Genomic DNA, 25,470 nt, shown 5'->3' with positions numbered 1-25,470 from the left:
AACAGACAGAATAAAGAGACCTCTTTTTCTTTTTTTTTCTTTCTTTTTTTCCCCATACTTGGCCAACTGCCCCACTCTTCCAAGCCATTCCGGTCGCTGTTCCACCCCCTCTGCCAATCCGGGGAGGGCTGCAGACTACCAACCACATTCCTCTTCCGATACATGTGGAGTCAGCAGCCACTTCTTTTCACCTGACAGTGAGGAGTTTCACCACGGGGACGTAGCACGTGGCAGGATCACGCTATTCCCTCCAGTCCCTCCTCCCAACGGGTCCCCCGACCGACCAGAGGAGGCGCTACTGCAACAACCAGCACACATACCTACATCCGGCTTCCCACTCGCAGACACGGCCAATTGTGTCTGTAGGGACGCCTGAGCAAACTGCAGGTAATAGGCGGATTCGAGCTGGCGATCCCCGTGTTGGTAGGCAACGGAATAGACTGCCACGCTACCCGGACACCCTCTTTTTTTATTATCAGAGAGCCAGGCCGTACATGCCCGGGACATCAGAGGTGCCAGCATGGCCGTTGTGCTACTCGGTGAGTTTGGTAAAAATGTCGCGAAGAAGACAACAAAGAATAACATGCCATGTCACACTTTGTGAAAACATGCAAAGTGAATGTAAAAAAAAACAAACAATGACAGCAACAACAAAACAATGCAGAACATGGTGGTGCATTACAGATAGACATGCATGTACGAATGACACGGACACAGCGTGACACATGCAAAAGCAGTAGAACGCCTGGAGATTAGTCGTTGTGTGGGACATACTTGTTTGGGAGCTTCGGAAGCGGTGGTGTGAGCGTCAGTACCTCTGTGGAGTCCATTAAAATCAAACCCAACTGTGGGGAAGAAGGAAGGTGGGGTGGGGGTGGGCAGGGAGTGGAGGAGGAGGAGGGGGTAATTTGGTTAAACCTCTAGAGATCTCTCCATTCAGCATAAGAATCTTCTTACCACCAGTGTAAAACAGTAGCATTTGCCACCAGCACCCTAGCTAATGGAGGAAGATGGCAATGATGATGATGATGATGATGGAACCTGGTGGAGGCAAGCCAGTGATTTAATATGACGCATGTTAATAGAGGCCTCGGGGTGGCTGCCCTTTCTGCGTGTGGACGTCCGTGCTGAAGACAACCATCGTTGACAACATTAATTACAAGCTCTGCAAGTGTTTACAAAGTCTATGTATGAGTGTGTGCGTGTGTGTGTGCGCGCATGTGCGTGTGTTTACAAAAGGGCTGGGGGAGCTGCCTCTGCATCACTTACCACTTGGCCTCTGTCACTTAGCATCACTGGCTGTGCCGTATATCATTCACACTCTCTATAAAGAACCTACTTATCTCTCTGTCTACTGCGATCACGACTGGGTAGGCTGATGGACATGAGGAGACAGGAGGAGACGGGACAGGAGAGGAGCGGAGGTCGGGGAGATGAAGATGAGAGGGGTGAAAAGAACAGGGGCGGTGTAGTGAGGAGGAGGAGGAGGAGGGAAGAGGAGAGGAGACGGGAGAAGCGGGGAAGGGAGGATGTCTAAATCAAGCTGTTTAGTGACTGGCACCGGGATTCATGCAAATGGATTCATAACGTTGGCATGGACAAATGCTGTTATGCTTCATTAGGATGCGCAACTCCATCCCTCTAATTGACATGTGATTAATAATGTATACAATTTGTCACAGGTCAGTATCCTGAGCAAATCCTGTTTTAGTTTAAAAAATAGAGACAGCTGCCCCGGCCCAGGGCGGGGAACGGACTCGCAGGCTGGCTGTCACACTCAAGTGAGCAAAAAGAGAGAGTTTTGGAAAAAATGCAGAACCGGATGAGATGTACGGCATTAGATGAAGTATTGCAGGGAACATGAACCTGTATGAATATATTCTTATGCGATTGTGGATATGTTTGTCTATGCTGATATGAGTGCACTTGTGGGACAGGGATGAGTGTGTATGTTGTGTGTGGGGCGAGGAGTGTGCACGCGGCTTTAGGTCTGTGGGCTCTGGTGCGTGTTAGTGTGGGACTGCATCGTGGCTGGTTTACCTGTGTGAGACCTCATGTGGGTGCGGAGGTGGCTGGGTTGACTGAAACTCTTCCCACACTCGTGGCAGACGTACTGTCCCTGTCTCATCAGAGACCTCAGCATCCCTGTTTCCACACACACACACACACACACATGCACACACACACATACACACACACAAGAACGAGGGCGGAAAAGACTTTAAATATAATTTGCTTACATTTCCACCACAAAACAAACACAAGTAATAAATATAACATAAAAGAAATATTAATTTGCATTACTAATACTTAACAGGTTAGATTCATATTGTAATCAGTACTGCACTTGTGTTATAAATGTGTTATAAATGACGCCATAAGTCAGTTTACATCACAACCTCCAACCCAGGGCTCCTTCGTTTCCTTGCAGCTGCAGCTGATGCTAACACTACCCTCAGACCAAGGTTCATTCTGGATAGCACATGAAATATTCAGGATTTATCCTTTAATCTAGTCAATTTTCACCCGCGGTACATTGCTGGCATCTATTAAACTCGACATCGTTTCATTCACTCGAATCAACAGTATTCCGAGTCTGGAAGGCCAGGTGAAGGCAGAGACCGGAAACGGGCGATAAAGCCACCTGACAATAAACTGAGAGCGGTGAATGAGCCCTCTCGGCGGATTAAAATGCTCCCGTTTTGCTGTGCGAGATACTGGGAAAGTCAGGACGCCGAGGTCACGGGGAAGAAAGTGAGTCAGATCAACGTGAGGACCGGGGCAGGGGCACACAGAGCAGGGTAGGTAGGAATGTCAGTAGTGGACCAGCGCAGGCATCATTAGTATGTCTAATGTGTCATTATGAGCGGGTAGCTCCAGGGGCTGGACTGCAGCTGTCACACAGCATCATCTCACAGGCTGACAGCCAGACACACACCCGCACACACACACACCGCATAAATTACAGGCAATTAAAACGCCCCGGCTGTGATGTGCCCGCTCTGCCGCCCGTGTGTCACATGTCAGGTGTGTGTGTGTGTACGTGTACGTGTACGTGTGTGTGTGTACATGTTTGTGTGTGTGTGCATGGGTGCATGCGTGTGCGTGTTTGGTCCAGGGGAGAAAACAAAAAGTGCATAGCTGCGTCTCCCACTGATGCACGATGCACGTAGACAGCAGGAGGACGAGCCGTTCGAAGACAGTTGGCGTGTCCGACATCATGAGCACACACACACACACTCTCTCTCTCTCTCTCTCTCTCCTGTGACCTCTCCTGCTGGCAGATAACAGCCTTGGGGGGTCTGTGCAGTAAGCATCCTCCTTCCCCCTATTCCCATCACCCCCACACATCAACTCCCCGAGCACCGGCTTGGCATATACCTGGGCAGTGCCCACTGATGCCCGCTGGTGTAAGGCTGGGGAGTGAGGACAGCAGGACAAGAAGACAGGGACAGTGGAGGTGACAGAGAGTGTCTCTGGCAGGTCTGCCACTGCCCTCTGGATACTCCAACATCCAGTGTGGGCCGCCAGCCCTTCTCACTGATGCACTAATGAAAGACAAGACAGGGCTGGACTGAAAACACACACGCACACACACACACACACACACACACATGCACACACAAACACTGAAGTACACTCTCGCTCTCTCTCCCACACACACACACACTCTGCAGAGCAAAGAGCCTTGGTTGCTCAAAAAAGGTCACTTTATAGTATGTGACTCAAAGGGCTAAGGCAGAGCATGACGATATGTGCCTGGACGGGTGACAGCGATGTCACGCGTCTGCTCTGGGGTTGTTGTCTTTGACCCCTGGCTCCGTACAGCCCCGCTTGACCTTAGGAAGGCAACGGAAAAAATGGCCAAACAGCGCAAATCTGTGGTAATGACCATTTGCAAAAAGCAGCTGGTGGCGTAATTATTGTCTCATTGCTTCCTCTCTACTTCCAACCATTTTCATCTACCTCTTCTACGTTCAGCCACCACGCAGCACCGCACCGCACCACCCGCACCCCACCCACATCTGTGGGAGCCTCTTATCAGGCAAAGCCATTACCTAAACAGTTTCTGACAGCTTTCTGGGAGAGTGGAGTTGGAGGCTGGACATGCTTTGCACACCTGAGACCAGCAAAGGTTCTCTCACATCGTTCACAGGGAAAACATAATCACACCAGAAACTTGAGCACATACGGACACGCACTGGAAGCTGTACAGACATACACACGTGCAGGCACACAGACCAGGACATACACATACAGAGATGCTGTCCCAGATACAGCCCTTTGTCATAACTCATGAACATGCTTTAATGCATCTCTTGTTCATTATTTACAACCTTGTCAGGATGGTGCAGTCTGTGTGTCTGTCAGTCATTTCCAGATGGTGTGTGTGTGTGTGTGTGTGTGTGTGTGTGTGTATGTCTGTGTGTGACGCAAAGGGTGGGTATTCATATTGGTGCCCATGTGTTTGCATGCATTTGTGCAAACCTTTGTGTGCATGCGTCTTTTGTCCTGACATCTTGTGTCCTAAATGTACCTATAGGCTCATGAGATCTGTATGTATATTGATGAGTATGTGACAACATATTGTACACATACTCCTTATTCCACTGTGATATGTACTATATATGTATGTATATGTATATGTATATGTGTGTGTGTGTGTGTGTGTGTGTGTATATATATATATAGTGTTTTTTTCTTGGAAACCGTTAATGGTGTTGATGAAAGTGCTCAGCAAATGAGGAGTGGAATATTAAGATAGATGTAGGAAAACAACTTTAATTCATAGCAGTATGAGCCTGTTTCATGCGTCGCGCACTCATCAGACTGCTATGAATTTTTTCCTTTATCTATCTTTTATATAATATACATAACTTTGTTAAAAGAAACACTCAGTGGTAGGGAAAGTGCTCAACAAATAAGGAGCAAAATAATCCAGTGAGTGAAGTAAATTCTTTATGAGACAGTACAAGCCTGTTTCATGCCATAAGCAATCATCAGCTGATGATTACTTACCATGTAGCAAACATGATGACTGCAGCCATGTAGGCAGCTGAGGAGTGCATTGAGCACACAAGCTTGTTCTGTCATTTAACAACTTTGAGCTATAATATATATATATATATATATATATATATATATTATCCAAGCCGCTTATCCCAATCAGGGTCGCGGGGATGCTGGAGCCTATCCCAGCAGTCATTGGGCAGCAGGCGGCTCTCTCTCCCTCTCTCTCTCTCGCTATATCCATATATACATTTAGATCTATCTATCTATCTATCTATCTATCTATCTATCTATCTATCTATCTATCTATCTATCTATCTATCTATCTATCTATCTATCTATCTATCTATCTATCTATCTATCTATCTATCTATCTATCTATCTATCTATCTAACCTTTTTCCTTTTATTTTATATATTCATGCTTTGTTTGTGAAGTGAATTGAATACTACTTACACTACCATCATGAATAATAATAATAATAATAGTAATAATAATAACAATAGAAATAACTAATAATGAATAACTTGACTCCTCACCAGTGGGATCCAACAGGGCATTGGCTGCACCCCAGCGGTGATAAAGGGCAGCCAGTTCATTTGGGTTGTAATTTTTTAGTAAGCTGAGGATTTCCATGGGCATTTCCTGTGTGTCTGCTCTCTTCCCCTCCTTTACATCCCCAAGAGCCCCTGAGGACATGGAAAAGGTGGGGGACGTCTGGAGAGCGCCTCCATGTGTCTGGGAGGTTCCGTAGCCCCGTCCTGTTGAAGAGCTGTGCGTGACGATGGTTGTAGGCCTGGTGGCGTTAGCCCGACCCTGGCTGTAGGAGGCGCTATGTGGTTGGTGAGGGGAACTGCTGCTCTTGTAGGGCTCTGAGGAGCTCCTGATTCTGCTGTACTCCGCTAGGCCGTGTTTGCTAGACAGCATAAAGCCAAGGCCCTCCTGAGGTATCAAGCACCGGTCCACCAGTTTGTTCCCCGCTGCAGAGCTAGGACTAGGACCTGAGGGCCGCTGGGGAGCCCCGGTGCTTTTCTCCAAGGAGCTAGCGGATGATGATGAACCTCCTCGAGGGTATATATCTACCCTGGGCCTGGAGCGAGACAGATGGCCCGGGTCCTCCATGTGTCTGCTGCTGCTGCCACTCCCACTGCTTCCGCCGCTACTGCCTGGCCGAACAGAGTGCCTCATGGCCTGGCTACCTGAGCTGGATGAGAAGCCTCTGGAGGAAGAGGAAGAGGAAGAGAGGGAGGAGGAAGGGAAAGATGGTGCTGTGATAGGATGACCGGCTGCCTTATTCTTGTTAAGATTCTCACTGGCCTTCGGGGGCCTGGTGCGCAGGGTGCGCACCACTTGAGGCAGCGGGGGACACTCCTTCCCATCAAGAACCGGCGGCGGACCAGTGCGTCTTCTGAATAATGATGCGCTGTCTCTGGTGGCCTTGGAACTGCTCTTCAGCGCCCATTTAGGAGCTATAGAGGAACTACTGCTGTTGATTCGGTGAGCTACCGTCTGGTGCATCCACAGCACTTCAGGGTAGCGGGTGGAGTGAGAGCAGAAGGAGCACTTATGGTTGGGGAGGCCAGCCCTGTCCATGGCTGTAGATGCCAAGCCTCTGCAGCCTTCGGCCCTCACACACAGGTCCACTGGGTTCAAATTGGGATCAGTTGGCACTGACTGGACTTGCACTGGGGCTTCTTCCTTGGGGGATCCAACAGAAAGGTGAGGTTGAGGAGCAAGTCCCTGGAGAAGGGTGCTCTTCATTTTGGGGTAAGCACAGCGGGTGGCTCTCTCTGAGCTGGAGCTGTAGCCGGAGTTGACGTCGGGTCTGCTGTCATGGGCAGCTGGGTGGTGGATGCGTACATGAGATAGATATGCCTGTGACTCTTTGGTGACAAAATCGCATAGACTGCAGATGTAAGGCTTCTCATCTGCAGGGGAAAAGACAACAAAAAAAACACATGAATGAAGGCAAAGACAAACAATTAGATTATGCCATTTTTCAGGAAGGATGAGATAAGAAATACAAGGTATCTGTTGAATTTCTTGGCACTTTCCAAAGACACTTTACACTCATTCAGTCTATTTGCACACTTGTATTCTATAGCAACTGCACACTGTATGTATGTATTTATTGGGCTATACCCAATTTTCCCTCGGGGATGAATAAAGTATTCTGATTCTGATACCTTCAGTATATTCCCTGGCTATTTTTGTTTTGTTTTGTTTTGTTTTTTTACTTTTGTTTTTTTTAATTGCATGAGATTCAGAATCGGACACTCTTTCATTGCCATGTGCATTACATGCACTGTAAATCCAGCTTGGTGTTGTTGGTACAAGGGGACCTGTTGATTTTTGTATTAGGATTTTTTGTTGTTGTATTTTATTGTGTTTTTATTTTGTTCACATTTTATCATCATTGTTATTCCATTTCCCACAGTTTTGAAATTGCCAAAAACCATTTCACTGCTTATTATACTTGTGCATGAAGTATGTGTCAAATAAACCTTTGAAGCTTAGAAATCTTGAATCATTACGTCCATGCGGTTTTTAGCGCTTGTGATTTTCTTAATAGCCACTAGGTGACAGTATTGACCAATATTTCCATTTTAACTATTGATATGGCTCCTTTGATATCAGCCAATGGTATTAATCATGCTATTACTTCTATTAAACATATTGTCTATACACTAATAATTAATAAACATTCACATGACAGCTTTAATGTCTTGCCCTTATTTGATACGAGGCGAATAATAGGTACCATATATTGTTGGTGTAAAAAGTAGTTTTAAAGAATGTCCACTAGATGGCAACATTTCCCATCGATCAATCCGAGCAAGATGACTAAGACCAACTAACACTCAGAGAAACCAACTTATCAAGACACACACACACACACACACACACACACACACACACACACACACACACACACACACACACACACACACACACACACACACACACACACACACAACTCCTGAATGTCTTAATTACACCAGATGACATGTAGTACCATATGACAGCATCCTCCATAACGCCTCCCTACACTGTAAGACCAGAAACCTGGACCTGCCTTTTATCTGGCTTCCTGGTGGCAGCTCTGCAGTGAGCTGCCACCTTGCCAAGGTTATGCCTGGGGCCTGGCAGCTTGGCATGGCAGGGGAAGAGCGATGTCTATCTGATTTCAACTCTTTTCTCTCTCGCACTTCCTGTACTTTTTTTTCTCCCCTTGCTCATCTCCATCTATATCCCATAAAACCATCTTTCTCATTACAGGTGAAGTCAATGGCTCCCATAAGAGCTGACCCTGTGCCTCTCTGTAATACCACTTTGAGGAAACCATGAAGCAATAGAATCTGTGAAAGTAAACAAACATAAGAGGAGACTTCCATTTAAGTGCAAACATATTTGTTCTCACACACACACACACACACACACACACACGCACAATCAGAGGTACAAACACTCAAATTAGCAGGCTCCTGCAGGAGTGCATGGGCAGGCTAATAGCAGGTGTTCCAGTGAGGTGACACATGGTGTCAGTGAAGAGATAGGTCTACTTCTCTCTCACAGGGTGCAGTAAATAGTCTCAGGTTTACAAACCTATTCAGTAAACAAACAACAGGTACTATCTAAACCTTCCAGAAAAATCCCAGCATGAAAAAGCCTCTCAGGGTCAACCTCATCTCATCCTTGTAATAATCTTCAACATCAAAAGTTGTCATCTGTTTTTTTTCTTTTAGGGAGTTGTTAACTTATCTGATGCGAGGGTCTAAGGACAGGATGTTGTGTTGCTGTAAAGCCCACTGAAGCAAATGTTTAATTTGTGATAAAGGGCTATACAAATAAAATTGGCTTGACTTGACAGCCATGAATTTTATCACAACATATTGCTTTCACAATAAATTATTTAGCATCTTGGCAAGAAGAGTGCACTTTATATATATACATTTACATATATATGAGAATAGTACATTTTTCAAACTAACAGGCTATTTTATTGCATCTAATATGTCAACTGCTATCAGAAGTCTGATCCCCTGTCGACTAGGTCTACCGGGGGGGGGGGGGATTGCCTTGCTTAAATCCTGCTTCTCTTCAGATTTGAACGGGAACACATTACTGATGGCGAACACTTACTCATGTCTATAATTGTCATTATAAGCCAATCACATTTGTGTCAATCATTTGCTGACACTTATCCTTGTTTGCATTCATTGCAGGTGGCTATGGGGAAGGGCATCGGGCTATTTGGCACTTGTGAGTCCTCTGAGTGTCACTTTCTTCATCGTCTGTCTTCCTCACTATGAAGAGGGGAGCCTATAAATAACCAGTCCCTCAGACACAGGGCAGCCTGTCTGGCCGACTGGCGAGGTGAGTGGCTGAGTGACGGGGAAGGTGGCACCACAGGTAACATTAGGGATCAGGTAACAGACAGCAAGGCGAGGGAACAAGAGCAAATAGAAGACAGCTGCTGGACTGCATGGATGGATGAATGGATGGATGGATGGATGAGTGAATGGGCTTGACAGATGGAGGGATAGCTGGGCAGTCGGATGGATGGATTAGTTTGGGCAGCAGGTATTTTATCCTGTGACTCCAAGTTTTGCAGTTAACTTTGCTTGGTTTTAATATTAAAGGTAAGATCGCTAGTACCTAACGTCAGATGTCCCACTTCCACTACAGCCATCCCTGCAGAGGATTTTACTGTTACAGATGGACTTTTTTAAGCACCGCCCGAGATCAGACTTCATAACAACCACCTTCCCCCAATGTGTCATGACTATGACACAAAAATGACTGAGCCCTTTACACTACATTTACTATAATGATGTTTAGCTCAGCTTGTACTGCTGAGAACAGGATGGCCTTTGTTGCCGTGTTATGTGGTACGACGCTAGCAAAACTCAGAGCATAGATACCTTCCTACATATATTTTTACTGGATCTATCAAGTACTGGTTAATTCAAAAGTTTTCAGTTTTGATGTATTTCTGGTTGTAAACCAGACACATCCCTTATTTTAAGGTACAACACAAGCACTGATTCAGATTTTAATAAGAACTAGAAATGGAGGGCAAAACTCATTCACAGCTAAACTCTGGGGGGTGCGGATGGGGTCTCTGATGACACGTATGAAAAGAGATAACAGATGGTAAGGAGGAACGCTGTGGTATTTTGTGCATGTCTACATTGATATGATGATAAGGAGCCAGTCGCTCTACTTTTAGTACTCTGCAGCAATAGCTGTCAACGTAGCATTGTTAGCACAACGGTGAGTTAACCACCGCTCACGTACATGTGACACATTTCTAGGAAATATATTTGTGTTTTCTGTTGCAAAAATGTCCGTAAATATCATCAAACCACGAATTTGTCATGCGCTTTTTTGTTTTTGGAAGTGAAAAAATGAACATTTGACTTTTTACCGTGATAACGTTTAATGCCGCAAACTTTCAAAAAACTGTTGCCTCATTGCATCTGAATTGCTCTTAAGTGACTTTTCAAGGAGCGTTTAAGTTTAGCACGCTTTTAGTATTGTTTATATAAAAAAAACATATCTGAAAAGACATGCACTTCAACATTTTGCCACAAGGTGGCTCTAATCCCTGCTCAAAAGAGGACTAGTCACAGAGGAGTTCTGCATACAGAAAGCACATTTCACTAACAGATGTTGCTGCTGACTACCAAGTGACTGTCAGACTGGAGGTCTGAAGTAGCCTCATCTTTTTTTTCCAGCTATCTGTTTGGATAGTTGTGCTTAAACTTAGTATATACTCCAATTATTTACATGTCAACAACAAAGGATAATTTCTGGTATTTTTTTACATTTTGGGTCTTGTGTTTGTAGTTTTTGACATTGTGCATAGCAGTTATGACACCTTTTTACTGACAGGCTTCATTTTGGAGATTTGGATACAGGACCACTTCTAGGCATAGCTTTACAACAGGGTCTTATGGGATAACTGAACACAAGCCTTAAATATGTCCTTTTAACAGCCCCCCCCCAAAAAAAAAAAAACAAAACAACAAACAAAACAAAAAAACCTTGTGTCTCAGTTAGATTGTGTACATGATCTTCCATTATCTTCTCAGTTGTGCTGGTTGGGCAGTTTTTGATGGTTACTACTACAGTAAGTATAGGCTTCTGATTCCTGCAAGTTGAACCAGGTAGTAGCTCAGCAATATGATCAACCATTGATAACATCAGACATTTTGGGTGATAACTTTTAACTTGCACTTTCATTTTCACTTCCAAATACGTTTTAGATCAGTGGGTTAAATTGGACTTGTTGAAACACGTCTGCCGCTTGAGTTCAGTCATCCTGTAAGATGCTGTTGCGGAGCTGTGTCCAAGAACTCTACTATGAAGCTGGTAAGTAAAAAGACGCCATAATTCATATGCACTATGGCAAAAACTGTGAAAATAAGACCCAGGTTGCAAAAAAGACAGAAATCTCACAAAGCTGAAGACTGGACAAGCCATTCGTGGCACTTACTAGCAACAAAATGCAAATGTTGTAAAATACTAAATAAAATTATAAAACAATTGTAAAAATACATAAAATTATACTCTGAGCAAAAACAATCATGTTCTGCTATTCATCTACTAATTCTAAGCCCCTTATTTCATGTTGTACATTTGGTGAAATAATACTTTGTGAATTTAGTTTTTTTGTCTATGTGAGTGTGTATTTGCATTTCCCCAGAACAACTGATATTTGTTGACTAACCTGCCACCTGGCCTGCATTGGCATGGCTCGTCTCTGAGGATTGATTGCCCAGCGTGGAGGCCGGCGGGGATTCTCCATAGCTCGGGGTGCTGGATCGGCTCAGGGAACCTGACTCTGGATCGCTGACGGACCCCAATCGGTCTTCTCCGGTAGTTCTCTCTTTCTCTCCTCCGGACCCCTTTCCTCCATCTTTCCTGTGGACCCGCTGGTGGACACTCAGCTGGTGCCGCCTGCGGAAAACCTTCCCACACTCAAAGCACTCATTGGACTTGGAGGAGGCCTGTGACTGCGACGACCGTCGTCGTTCCTGGCGGGAAGATGGACGGTATTCTGAGTCACTGAGGCTCTCTGGGGTCCGGTCTCCGGATGAGCCGTGGCCTCCTAGCCCAGAGCTGCTGCGTCGACCCGTGGAACTTTTCTCTTGGCCTTGCAGAACGTAGCGACTGCTCTCTTTCTCATAAACAACAGCAGCTCCCACCAGGGCCTTGTCGTCCCCCATGCTCCCTCCCCCGGACAAGGCCTTAAAACTGGGCTCGATTGGCTCCACAACCCTGCCTTTGGTGGCTAGTTGCCAGGCCTGGTAGCTGCAAACAGGATCTATCTCTGGGATTCTTTGGCCGAGTCTCTTCCTCTCACTCTCCTCCTCCCGTATTTTCTCCTCAGAAGGTTGGAGGTTGAGGTAGTCCAGGAAGCGTCTTTTAGCAGCTGGTGAGCCCTCCTCTTCAGTGGATCTGCGTTGGCTCTGAGGCTTTCTGCCATAGTTGTGATTGTGAACTTTTTCATGAGCTCTCAGGCTCTCTCTGTTGTGAAATAGGTTCCCACACTTGGAGCAGATCTGATAGACAGATGTAACAGAACCAGTGACAATATCAGGGTCCTGGGCTACATTGTTAATAGTGGCCGGGGGCTCAGAGGAGTCAACTTTCGGTCTGGACTTGGACTTCGTACTGTGAGTCTTCATATGGGACTTAAGGAACCAAGCTTCCCTGAAGCGTCGACCACAGATGCGGCAGCAGTGCTCCAGGATGCCCGCGTGTTTCTTCATGTGTGACTTCAAGAACCAGGCTTGAGTGAAGACTTGTCCACAAGATGCACAGGGGAAGGTCCCATCGCTCTGTGGCTGGATGACATCCCCCTCTGTCCCAGCCTCTTCCTTTGCGGAGACCTCCTCCTCTGTGTCCGCGGTTATGTGGGCCTTTTCAATATGGCTAAGGAGCTGGTCCTCCCGCTGGGCCTCGTACCCACATAGACGACAGCAGTAAGGCTGCTGCCCCGTTGCTAGCTTCTCCCTCTTTATGTTCCTGGCAGGCAATTTTCTGCGGTTTTCCTCTGCGCTGTCCCCATTGATCATCCGATTACAGGCTGAGGCGCTCTTAGTTGGGCTCGTCCCTCCATCGAGACCCTCAGAGACACTCACCTCAGCAGAAGCAGCCTCCTCTTCCTCCACGACCCCACCCTCTTCGTCCTCATTGGTGTGGTGGCTGGAGAGCGTGCCAAGTTTGTGGCTGCGAATATGAACTTTGAGGTTGCCCTTCTGAGAGGCGCGGTGCTCACAATAGGGGCATTTGTAAGGACGTGCGCCTGTATGGCATCTCATGTGCTGGGACAGAGAGCTCAGGAAGGAAAAGCTGCGTCCGCAAACATTGCAATCGAAAGTCCCTGGGGTCTTGTCATCCTCACGCTCAACCTCCCTCCTTTGGCCAATCTTGTCTCCAACCAACTCTTGCTTTTGATCTCCAGACTCAGTCTCCATCATCTCCGCTCTGTCTCGGGGATTCATGGCATAAACTAGATGAACCTCGCCTTCCTGGCCCTATGCAAGCTCGCTAAAACAAGAGACTACTGCTATCTGCCGCTGCACATTTAGGGCTGTCTGTCCGTCTCTGTCAGTTGGGTCCGCTACTAACTGCCTTTGCTCATCTAGTGTGGCCTGCTAACAGTGCACCTAGTGCTGGATGTCATCTAGCACTTTCTGGTTACTGGAAGCAGTGCCATCTGTCCATCTCGCACCATCAATAAATGATGATTCAAACATTGTCTGTGCATGTTATGGCAGCATATAAAGTAGCTTGTGCAGTGCCACCATTTATTGGACAGAAGTTGTAAAGTTTTAACTATCTGTCAGCAGAATAGGCTATATCATATCAGTCATAAGCCACAGCAAATGCAGCTGTATCTGAAGCTATGTAAAAGCTGTGTGAAAGTTTTCACTTTGACTCCGTCAGTGTCCAGGCAGCTTTGGTGAGCTCTGTCTCCGCTGTTTCTGCACTCTTCTTCACATGTCACTGGCTCCTCTTTGGCTTTAGTTTGCAGCTCATCGGCACCTCTCAGGATGCATAACGGTGAGCTCTGACCAGCACAGCATGCATATATTTCATGAACCTGATAAAGAGAGAGACAGAGAAAGAGACAGAGGGAGGGGGCAAGAAAGAGAAATAGAAAAGGACCGAGATCATGTTAAAATAGCAAAATCATTGCGAAAGCAGCTAGGTTCATTTAGGCACCGTGTGAGAGCAGTACGCCCATGTGACATGTACAGAAAACCATCAAGTATCACGTCTGTGCTTCTGATTATAGTTGTAGTATATTTATGGCTATCTGTCGCTTGTGTGCACTACCGGTACTTTATGTGTAGTAAGTGTGCACGTGCACGTGCTGTATAGAGCTCCAGACTCTAACGCTGCACCGGCTGAGTCGACACTTTACACAATCACAGTGGCAGGGAGCAACGTTAGCATCAGCAAGATCAGCACTACCACCATCCTCTCTCCCTGCGCTGGCCTCACGCACTCGCTTCAACTGACATTATCACATGACTGGGATCTTAAGTACACAACAGGAAGTGGCTCTTCAGACAGTTTGCTTTGCTCTCTTTCTCCGGTCACAAGCCGGGGTAAAGTGAAGGGGGAGGGCATGGGAGGGGAGTGGAGAGAGTAAAAAAGAGACAGAGGAAGAAAACCAGAGAAGGTTTGACGGGGAAGAAAGAGAGAGGCCTCAAAGCGAAATCCTTTGTGAGGCTGCTTTAGTCTTTATCAAAAATGTCCATCTCAGGCATTGCCGTGCACCTATTCAAATGATGGGGCTCCACAAAACTTTACCAAACAATTCATATTGTTAAGGGCTGAATATCTTTAGATGCAGAGTACCCGTCATGAACATGGCTTCTTACTCCCTCACACACAAATTTACATGTAATCTCACTTTTAGCTATACTTTCTGTGTAGATTATTTTTCCCAGGGGGCGGCGGGGGGGGGGGGATGAGTGCAATTATATTGTTGAAAGATATCAAAGATTTTACTTTTTGAGCTATCTTAAGTGACTTTTTTTTTCTTCTGCACCCCCACCCCTATTCACTTAACTCGGTATTTTCCATGTGGTTTCGCTCGAGGTAGGACGTCACAGAAATGCCATCGGCAGAAATGCAAGTTAGAACTTCCCTATCACCTTTAACCTGCTTTAACAAATAGTATTTTCATAAAAGTTCTTAAGTGTTTCTGCTGTGTCAGCTTGCTTTTCCAGCCTGTTGGGTAGCTAAAGACACAGTTCAGACAATTGGCAAGCTCCATGTTATTTTTGAATTCTGTTGTATGTCGCTGTTATGGTTTCTTGTTGTGGGGTGTAGCTACACCCTTCTACCCCCGATTCACCGCCTACTGATACCTGCCACACAACACTTAGAAATGACAAAAGGTCACTTTGAACGATAAACATCTTGCACGGTTGGCATCACCACTGAATCTTTTTATCAGTTTTAGAGCTCTTCATCCTTCAAAAGCACAGCCTATATTAGTTCAATGGTGAGAGCAGTCGGGAATCCATGAAAAGTGAGTGGAAAGAGTTGACACGGCACAAAAAGCTGCTGTTTCTCCCTGAGATACGAGAAATAATAGAAATGGTAGCTCAACTGAGTTGGAAAATGTTCAACTTGCAGCTCCCAGGAAGCCGATCACTACCACTTGTTTTGGGCCTGCCCAAAAATAAATACCTTTTGGTGTAAGATTTATATAGAATCAGTGACTATATTTGGGACAAAAATTACTTTTTTTTTTCTTCTCCCCTTTTTCTCCCCAATTGTATCCGGCCAATTACCCCACCCTTCCGTGCCATCCCGGTCGCTGCTCCACCCACTCTGCCGAGCTGGGGAGGGCTGCAGACTACCACATGCCTCCTCCGATACATGTGGAGTCGCCAGCCGCTTCTTTTCACCTGACAGTGAGGAGTTTCACCAGAGGGATGTGGCACGTGGGAGGATCACGCTATTCCCCCCAGTTCCCCCTCCCCCCTGAACAGGCACCCCGACCAACGAGAGGAGGTGCTAGTGCAGCGACCAGGACACATACCCACATCCGGCTTCCCACCCACAGACACGGCCAATTGTGTCTGAAGGGACGTCTGACCAAGCCGAAAAAAATTACTTTTAATTGGGATGAACGCCTCTTTGGTCTATTACATGCAAAACCCACAAAAATTAATTCAAGTTACTTATTTGGAATATTGAGTGTAGCTGCTATAAAAGCAATTACAAAGAGATGGCTTAAGCCAGACACCCCATCTATAGCGGACTGGTATGATAAAATTTATGAAATGTTTGTGATGGAAAGAATCACCTTCTCCATGAGGCTTCTGGAAAGTAAAAAACTTAGAAGAAGTGGTCAATTGTGTGTTTCTCCAAAGCGTCCTTCTTTTGTTCAAATTTGTTTATGTAAGTATGGTTCTTCTACTTTTTCTTTCATTTTTTCTTTTATTTCAAATGGGAAAACACCCCATGTTCCATTTTTGTGTTCTATAATTATGCTGCTAAAAAACAAAATTCCAGAGTACAGGACAGGTGAGTCACCATGGCCACACATACTGCCGACGTCCGATGAACAGCAGAATAACTTTCGCAATATTTATCGCTCTGATGGTCTCACATAGATCACGCAACACAGCATCATCATTTGTTTGCTTAACTTGGTTCATTTGGTCATTGGTGGCAATGGTGTTTCCTCATTTGGCCGACCGCACCATTTCTTGACTGGTGGCCTCCCCCAGGCACTTGAGATGTTGTCATTTTGCAGTGAAGGAGAGGCACTGAGGAGTCTGGCTGTGCATTACACACTGTAAAGTTAAGTGAACATTTGTCTGTAAAGGCCCAAAGAAATGTTTTTAATGCCAAAAAAAGAAAAGAAAAAAAGTTCAACTTCAGCAACAGTTTGGCTAGTAGGGAGCCAAACAGCACAGCTCCCTGTCAAAGCAAGAGGACCGAGGGCCTTCGTCGATTTCCTATCAAGTCCCATATGTTCACTTTGAAATGGTTGGCTTGCCGTTGTTTTACCATCCGCCTATCTTGGGGCTTATTGCATCATCAGCTCTTTCCATTGACTTTTCATTGATTTGTGCTGTGTCAAATTTTGCCGTTGTGTTTGGTATGAATGCACCATGAACATGATTGTTTTCCTGACTCCGCCATAAAAGAAGCTTTGTCCCTCACTGCTCATACTCCTTCACAGAGGGACCGTTCCCTTCTCCCCATCTCCAATCCAACCCACACTACACAACACAACACAACACAAACCAACACAACACAACACAACACAACACAACGGTGAGTTGGAATTGCATAGAGGTTGATAATTCCCAAAATTACAGGTTTTACTTCTAGTATGTGTCCAATCAGCATATGATGCAAACAGCATGTAATGTTAGCTACTCAGTTGAAAGTCAAATACAAAGCCTGCTTCCAAATTGAAACTCAAGACAACGATCTTGGATCGTTTTGTTCATGATTAAGTCACATGGCAGTTGTGCTTCACATCTGTGACACTATGTGTCCATACTTTTTTCTTTTTTGGTTAATTTTTCCCCCTTTTTCTCCCCAGTTGTATCCAGCCAATTAACCCACTCCTCAGAGCCATCCCGGTCACTGCTCCACCCACTCTGCCAATCCACGGAGGGTTACAGACTACCACATGCCTCCTCTGATACATGTGGAGTCGCCAGCCGCTTCTTTTCACCTGACAGTGAGAGTTTCACCAGGGGGACACAGCACGTGGGAGGATCACGCTATTCCCCCCAGCTCCCCCTCCCCCCCAAACAGGTGCCCCAACTGACCAAAGGAGGCGCTAATGCAGCGACCAGGACACATACCCACATCCGGCTTCCCACCCGCAGACATGGCCAGTTGTGTCTGTAGGGACGCCTGACCAAGCCGGAGGTAACACAGGGATTCGAACTAGCGACCCCCGCGTTGGTAGGCAATGGAATAGACCGCTATGCTACCCGGACGCCCTCACTATGTGTCGATACTAAGACTTCACTGACATATACATCCATATGAAGGTAATTTTCCTGGAATGGAGCTCAAACTTCAGCAGATGCTAAAAATGTGGACTTATGCATAATATGGCATATGAATAACAGTATTATAAAAGGCTTTTACATAAAGTGCCGGAGCCAATAAGCTGCATTAATGTCAAACTGATATTATAACTGGATAATTGATCATAATCATAAAGTGAAGAGGTGAGGATTGGTTACTATGGCAACAATCATACATATGAATAACCACCACTCTGCACCCAGCACCAAATACTTTTCCAACAATTTTTAATAAGCTTAGGCTCCTAAGAAGTACTTTTACAGCCACAAGTGCACTTCAGGCTTATGTTGCTTTAAAGTAAAAAATAGACTGTAACGTAGAAACCTATAGACCTTAAACAGCTCCGTCTGACCTAGTACTGAGAATTATTTTACATATACAGCTTTTAAAAGTGGTATAGAAAAAGGGTAGAAGCCCAACAACCCTCACATGAAAACCTATTTTGTGCTTTTTTTTTTCTTTCTCAAAAGTTCTGTTGGAAATTCAGATCCAGTAAAAAACCTCCAAACTCATATTCATATTTCAAAACTGCATCAACAGTTGAACGCGAAAACAACTTTGTTCTTCTCACTTTCCAAAACCTTTCTTATGAGTTATATTTCCCCTTGTGTGTGTGTGTGTGTGTGTGTGTGTGTGTGTGTGTGTGTGTGTGTGTGTGTGTGTGTGTGTGTGTGTGTGTGCTTCTCACCATGTGTGTGTGTGTATGTGTGTGTGTGTGGGTGAAGTTGAAGAGAATTTGATGACAAACACAAAGGCGGTTGGTTCTCTGAGGTATTACCAGTGGAAATGCCGCTGGAGTTTTCCCAACTATGATTATGTATTGGCTCATGGTATCACACATTTTCAAGGTATGTGGGAAAAAAAATGCCCTGTTTCATTTCTACAACTCAGTTACACAAAAATAAGCCTTTATTCCTCCTGAATGCCCTTCCCTTTATTGATTAAAAGACACCCAACTCTTGGCTAGAAGCAATAGCAAATCCAGAGTCGTTGCATTCGCGGCCTGAAATGTTGACTGATGCTGGCTGCAGTGCGGAGTTAAAAACTCTGGAAATAATCAGAGCACCCTGATACAAAGGAAGATTAAATACTTTACAAGCCACCTCTGAATAAACGTGACTGGATTCTGCAGAGAACTAGAAGCAGCATGAATCAATCGCTTATGGGCTCGAACAAGCAAAAGGAGGAGACACGCAAACCCCCATAGTCATCACCTCCATCTGCTCTCTCTCTCTCTCTTGCCCTCTCCCCCCCCCCCCCCGTCTTTCTCTTACTAGTTATCTTCTGTCAGGGAACAAACTAAAATGGGGATAATGATGTTATTTCTTGAGAATGCTCTTCCTTGATTGGGGGTCAGAAGAAGGGGGATGGGGAGGATTCGAGGCGCTGTCCCACCACACAGTCACATGTCCAAATAAAAATGTAATGGCATTAGCAACAAGTAATCAAGGCTCATCACTTTAACTGCCCTTGACCCCCCCCTCACCCCCACCCCAAAAAAAGAAAAAGATTAACAGGTTGAAAACAGTCCAGGGGCACAAAGAAGGTCACTAGTCTTCATCAAAATCATCAGGAAAGAGGCGGTGGCCATGAATATATTGAGGGGAACCCCAGTGTTGGTTAATACGGGCACACTCTTTTTCCAGAGCTGCCAGGAATGGTGGCACCATTTATTTACTTTGGATGTCATCAACGTAGTCAATCTAACTGTGAATTCCCACTGGACACAAACACACACACACACACAAAGCTGCCATGTGGTGTGATATGAGACAAGGTGAGAGGTCCTGGCATGAGTCTTTGGGAGTCAATAGAAACCTACTCAGCTGATAATGACCGCTGTGTTCAACAAAAGCAAATGTTTTGTTTTTTCTTTGCTGATCCTTTCTACACACTGAACTGTAGCAGCTGAGGTCCTGTGAGAAGAAGCTATCCGCTCCGTTTCTTTTTTTCTTCCCATCCATTTCTTCCCTTGCAAAGGAGCCGTGGCTATTTCTGTTTGGATCACAGGAGGACTCCGAGGATCCACATCTGGAGCTGGTCTAAAAACAGGCCTTCTTTAAGGTGTCAAAGACGGACCAGCGAGAGAGGTCTTGCTTACAGCAAAGAGATTTTCTGTTTTCTATCTACACATACAGAAACACGACGAATGTAGTATTAATCATAAATGTCTTCGAGATGAAGCCCGTTGTGTGTGCATGCTCGAGAAAAAAAGGTGACACGCCCTACAGTTTCCTGCCCCGTGATGGAGAACGCTGTCGTCCAGCCAGGAAGCACCTTCATCACAGCAGTGATCTTGGATGGAGGTGTAGCACACATCTATTGAGCCTCAGTGTATAGACTAGTGCCTTCCTAATGTACCGACTCAGTCACACTGTCATCTAATCAGTAGAAATGACTACGGCTATGGTAACCGTGTGCAGCTCTCATGCTGCAGAGATGCCATCTCTCTCCTCCCACACAGCAGCACACAGTCCAGCATTTATGAAGCAAAACACAGAGGACCAAAAAAAAAAAAAGTTAGAGTGAACCTCCTGTATCGCCACCAGACACATATAGCAACAACTATGGCATCAAGAGGCAAACAGAGAGGGCTTTTAAAGTTTCCCACACTCATCTTTTAAAGTCTATATCTGCACACAGTGGGCTTTTAACACAGCCTCATACAGGCAGCTTTGAGAGCTTAACAGCCCATACAGAGAGCTGCTCACACAGACACTGAGGTGTGCACACACACACACACACACACACACACACACACACACACACACACACACACACACACACACACACACGGGCACTGCACATGCCTGCGTGCACACTGCTTCTTGGGGCATATACAGAAAGCACGTTAAAAAAGCTCACAATCCTCTGGACAGTGGTTCATTAAATGGACACATTCAGTACCCAGGGCAGGACAGGGGGCTGGTGTGGAGCCTAGAGTACACACGCACACACACACACACACACACACACACACACACACACACACACACACACACACACACACACACACACACACACAGCAGTGCCAGTGGATTCTCAGACCAATCAATAATCCATTATGAACAAACTCTCTTCACCTCCTACCCTGTTCTGGGCCAACAGACAAAAGAGCTCTGGTGCAAGCATCGCAATAAAGACAGAGAGGGGTAGAGCACAGCTGGAGAAACACACTCACACACACACTCACACACACACACTATCATACTGCTAGCACAACTCATACATCTGGAACTTTATGGCTCCTTTTTGGGTTGACATAAGAAGTTTCAACTCTGAATAAAAAGGTTATGTGTGTTAACACTGGTATATGTGCAAGAGTGTGTGTGTGTGGGGGGGGTGCATGTGTGCACGCACTAGACGAGTAAGCCAAGACACTAGAACACCCTTGACCTTAGAGGTCAGTGGACATGGTTTGATGTGGCTGCGGGTCCAGCGTGGGTCCAGTTTGGGTCCAGTGTGGGTCTGGACTGGCTCTAGCTTGGGTTTAGTTTGGGGTCTGGACTGGCTCTAGCTTGGGTTTAGTTTGGGTCCAGTCTGGGTCTGGACTGGCTCTAGCTTGGGTTTAGTTTGGGTCCAGTCTGGGTGTGTTTCTGGATTGTCAGAGCACGTCATGCTCACAGGCAGTCAGAGCAGCGGGGGCTTTGCAGGGCCATTGTTGGGGTCTCTCTTCCGTATTTCCACCCCCTGCTTATCCATGATCCCATCCCAACCCCCAATCCCCGTCCCAAGCCCTCACTCACACCATTAATGTGACAGGGGAGGCAGAACAATGGCGGGGTCCTCTCCCTGTCCTTCTCTTACCCCTGATAAGTAGGCTGGGGGGGGTCTATTTCTTCTATTTGCGTGAGAAGGTTTTTGGATAGAAAAAAAGACCCCACTGTGTCCCAGAGACTGTGTCTGTGTGTATGTGGGTGTGTGTGTGTGTGTCTGTGTGTGTGTGTGTGTGTGTGTGTGTGTGTGTGTGTGTGTGTGTGTGTGTGTGTGTGTGTGTGTGTGTGTGTGTGTGTGTGTGTAGGAACTGGGGACGATAGCAGGTGTTTGGGTCAACACTGTCATGTTACATTTTGCAGAGTGGACGGACCATGCTCGTGGGATTACCGGACGGCCCGAGAGGAAAAGTGGGTGGTTGTCAGCTCCAGAAGTGCAGCATATGCTACAATTCATAAAAAAAAACATAAAACACTTGGAGCTATTTGGAATTTGTGAAAAACAGCTACTTAACTGCTGCTAACTGTTCAAAAGTCAGCTTTGCATTTTGACAGTTGCAAATACTGATGTTTCATCTCTGCAACGCCTCTTCTTTTCTTTTGAATAGCATACCCTTCCCCAGCGAGAACAAAGCCTAATAAGTTAAGATACATTAGACTGTAATGCTCATTTTTATATTGTACCTGCTGCTCATCAGAGAGAGAGACAGAGCGAGACAGAGAGAGAGAGTGAGAGAGGGAGAGAGAGGGAGAAAGTGACAGAGAGAGAGAGAGAGAGAGAGAGAGAGAGAGAGAGAGAGAGAGAGAGAGAGAGAGAGAGAGAGAGAGAGAGAGAGAGAGAGAGAGAGAGAGAGAGAGAGAGAGAGAGAGAGAGAGAGAGAGAGAGAGAGAGAGAGAGAGAGAGAGAGAGAGAGAGAGAGAGAGAGAGAGAGAGAGAGAGAGAGAGAGAGAGATTGATCAAAGCCACCCAGATCTGCCTGCTCCCCTGGGCCCTACCATCTCCAGGGTCAGAGGCATTGCTTCCTCTGGGACGGTGTGTGTGTGTGTGTGTGTGTGTGTGTGTGTGTGTGTGTGTGTGTGTGTGTGTGTGTGTGTGTGTGTGTGTGTGTGTTTGTGTATGTGTTGGTGCACACTTTCCTCCCCCTCCGTCTCAAAGCCTGCCTGTTTTTCTCACACCACTTGTTAAGCCTTGGGTGCTCCCCTGGACCAGACCAGACCAGGCTGTCTGTGCGGCCCAGAGAGCGACCTCCCTCATGACAGCATTCCACACAGACAGACAGGGATGTGCCATCACTTCCAACAGACTAAACTACCCTCACACTGACCTAAACTACATGTGACTTTACAGCAGAGAAACAGAGAGAGGCTCATCTGCATGATACGGGTCCACAGATACCATGTCCACTCTGCAAAACCCTTCCTTCATCAGGAGCACGGACACGTCCAGTCACACACATGCACAGATGTTTAGTCTGAAAGTTGAACATTGAAAGAGACTTGATCTACGATAAGATCACCAGACTGCTTTGCTTTTTCCCTCAGAGTGAAAGCAAAGTTGTGGTAAAGCAGGAACATAAGACTTGAGCTGGTGTGTGGCAGGGCAAAGATAAACAGGTCGAAAAAATAACAGTAAAAGTAACGCCAGAGCAACACATCTAGCTTGCAATGAGCTTGTAGCAAAAAAAAAAGAAAGAAAGGTAGTTATAAATTGGAAGATAAGGAATTTTTTTCCCGCCCCCCTGTACCTTATCACTTCCTCATCTCTCAGTTCTCTTTTCTCCTACCAACACTGCCATCCGCCATGCCATTCACCAAAATGGGACTTTCTCCAAGCCACACGGGCTCTATATGACCTAGAATGACCAAAACTGTCATTTTGACAGTTTTGGATTTTCAAAGTTTAATAACTTTGCGGGGGGAATAAGATGCAGACCTGGCACTTCGTTAATGCTCCTAAAATTGCATATATTTGGATCAAAATTAGTTTTAGATCAATTGCAAAAAAAAAGTTACAAGCTTTACCTAAAACGACCATGAGCAGTCAAAATGACCACGCGTAATTCGTGCGTCATCGTGCGCGTCATGTCACTATTTATGACGTGTGTCGGTCGCGTCATTTCCTTCGCGACGTTCATTGCTCTGTCCTAGAAACACACTAGTGTTCTCCAGTGCAGAGTAACAGTCTAAACTTGATTTTTGATTATTGCCAACGTGTCTGGTTACAGACGCCGTTTCAGACGCACCATGACTACCACCGAGGCGTTGCAGTATTTACAGGCGCTGGAATTGTTTGAAAAATAGTGTTAAAGTTGTTAAAAAATTTAATTTTTGGTGTCAGTCGATTCTTAACACACATACTAACATATGCAATGCATAAATATCTCAACTGGGTATTTATCTTGACAACCGTGATCTTGACAACCCCTGGGTGGTCATTTTGACGGCCCATAGTCGTTTGAGGTAGGAGTGAAATCCCGGTCGATGTCCCAGGTTAAGAGTGAGAACGGGGAGCAGTAGATCTGCATCAGCTCTGCCATGCGACTAGAAACCTGCAACTTGCATTGCGGGGCTGTTTTCACGGAGAACTCGCGATGCTTCGGCAGAGGGTGTGTGGGCCCGTAAAAACATTAGCTTAGGCCAGTTCTTACAAACCAAAACAGAAAAACACACTGCAAGATAGCAGCACTCAAAAAACAGCCAGAGGGAGAAATTCAACTCTATCCCTTGGAAAAGCTGTTACTCTGCAAGGTACAGTTTTCTCTATTGAACTGAGATATGCTTGTGTGCGTGTGTGTGTGCGTGTGTGTGTGTGTGTGTGTGTGTGTGTGTGTGTGTGTGTGTGTGTGTGTGTGTGTGTGTGTGTGTGTGTGTGTGGTAACGGGGGTGGGGGGGTTGAAACATCTGCCCAGGGCTTCTGAGCCAATAAAAATAAAAGAGCAGAAACACACAGGAACTGGCTGCAGGATGGGAATAACAAACACAGCTATTTTAATACAGGACAAAGAGTTTACTAGAGAGGGAGTATGTAGAACATTTCCTTGGTACTCAGACATTACAGTTAAAGCTGTGCTCATGATTGGATGAATGTGTAACAGCGTGGATCCCATCTGGGTCATGTCTCAACAGGCTGCAGGATTCACATTGATGATCACCATAGCTTGTTAAGCCACCGAGTGGAAAACCATAAACTCATAGTGAAAAAGGCTCAGATGCAGAGGGGGGCGGGCGAGCAAGTAGAAGACGGGGCGGCATAGCAAGGAACCATAAGTCGAGCAAATGAGCACAAAGATAAAAAGCACAAAAAAAAAACAAAACAAAACAACAACAAAAAAAAGCGAGCTCAAGTCAGAGTAAGAGAGCGGACGGGATAATAAATGGGAAAATCAAAGACAAAGGGGAAAATGTGAGGGATCTAGTAAGATAAACAGAAAGTTGGATAACGTGGATTGAAGAGCAGAGAGAGCGGGGCAGCAGAGATCACATGCTGTAAACACAGCAGATGAAATCAGCCAGGCTGTTAAAGTCATTTGAAGAGCACAGCAAAGTCTTCCACAGTCTCTCTCTCTCTTACTGTGCAGATGAGGGCAAGTTTGAGAGAAGCCAGAGCTCAACATCCTCTCAGAATACAAGCAGCATAACCCAACCCACC

General features: G+C 45.9%; 1 protein-coding gene across 1 annotated transcript in view; it reads right to left on the bottom strand.

The window, feature by feature from the left end:
• Window positions 1–25,470, bottom strand: part of znf516 (zinc finger protein 516) — a 44,967-nt gene that overhangs the window by 2,008 nt on the left and 17,489 nt on the right. The window contains exons 2-5 of the mRNA XM_056287125.1: window positions 11,747–14,128; window positions 5,550–6,938; window positions 2,041–2,145; window positions 775–845 (exon numbers count right to left, since the gene is read on the bottom strand). Coding sequence (XP_056143100.1) covers window positions 775–845; window positions 2,041–2,145; window positions 5,550–6,938; window positions 11,747–13,526 — 3,345 coding nt within the window. The 5' untranslated portion in view covers window positions 13,527–14,128. The remainder of the gene's footprint in view (window positions 1–774; window positions 846–2,040; window positions 2,146–5,549; window positions 6,939–11,746; window positions 14,129–25,470) is intronic.

Source organism: Lampris incognitus, chromosome 9, assembly GCF_029633865.1.
Source record: "Lampris incognitus isolate fLamInc1 chromosome 9, fLamInc1.hap2, whole genome shotgun sequence".
Taxonomy (NCBI): Eukaryota; Metazoa; Chordata; class Actinopteri; order Lampriformes; family Lampridae; genus Lampris; species Lampris incognitus.
This window is presented reverse-complemented; position numbering and strand designations above follow the sequence as displayed.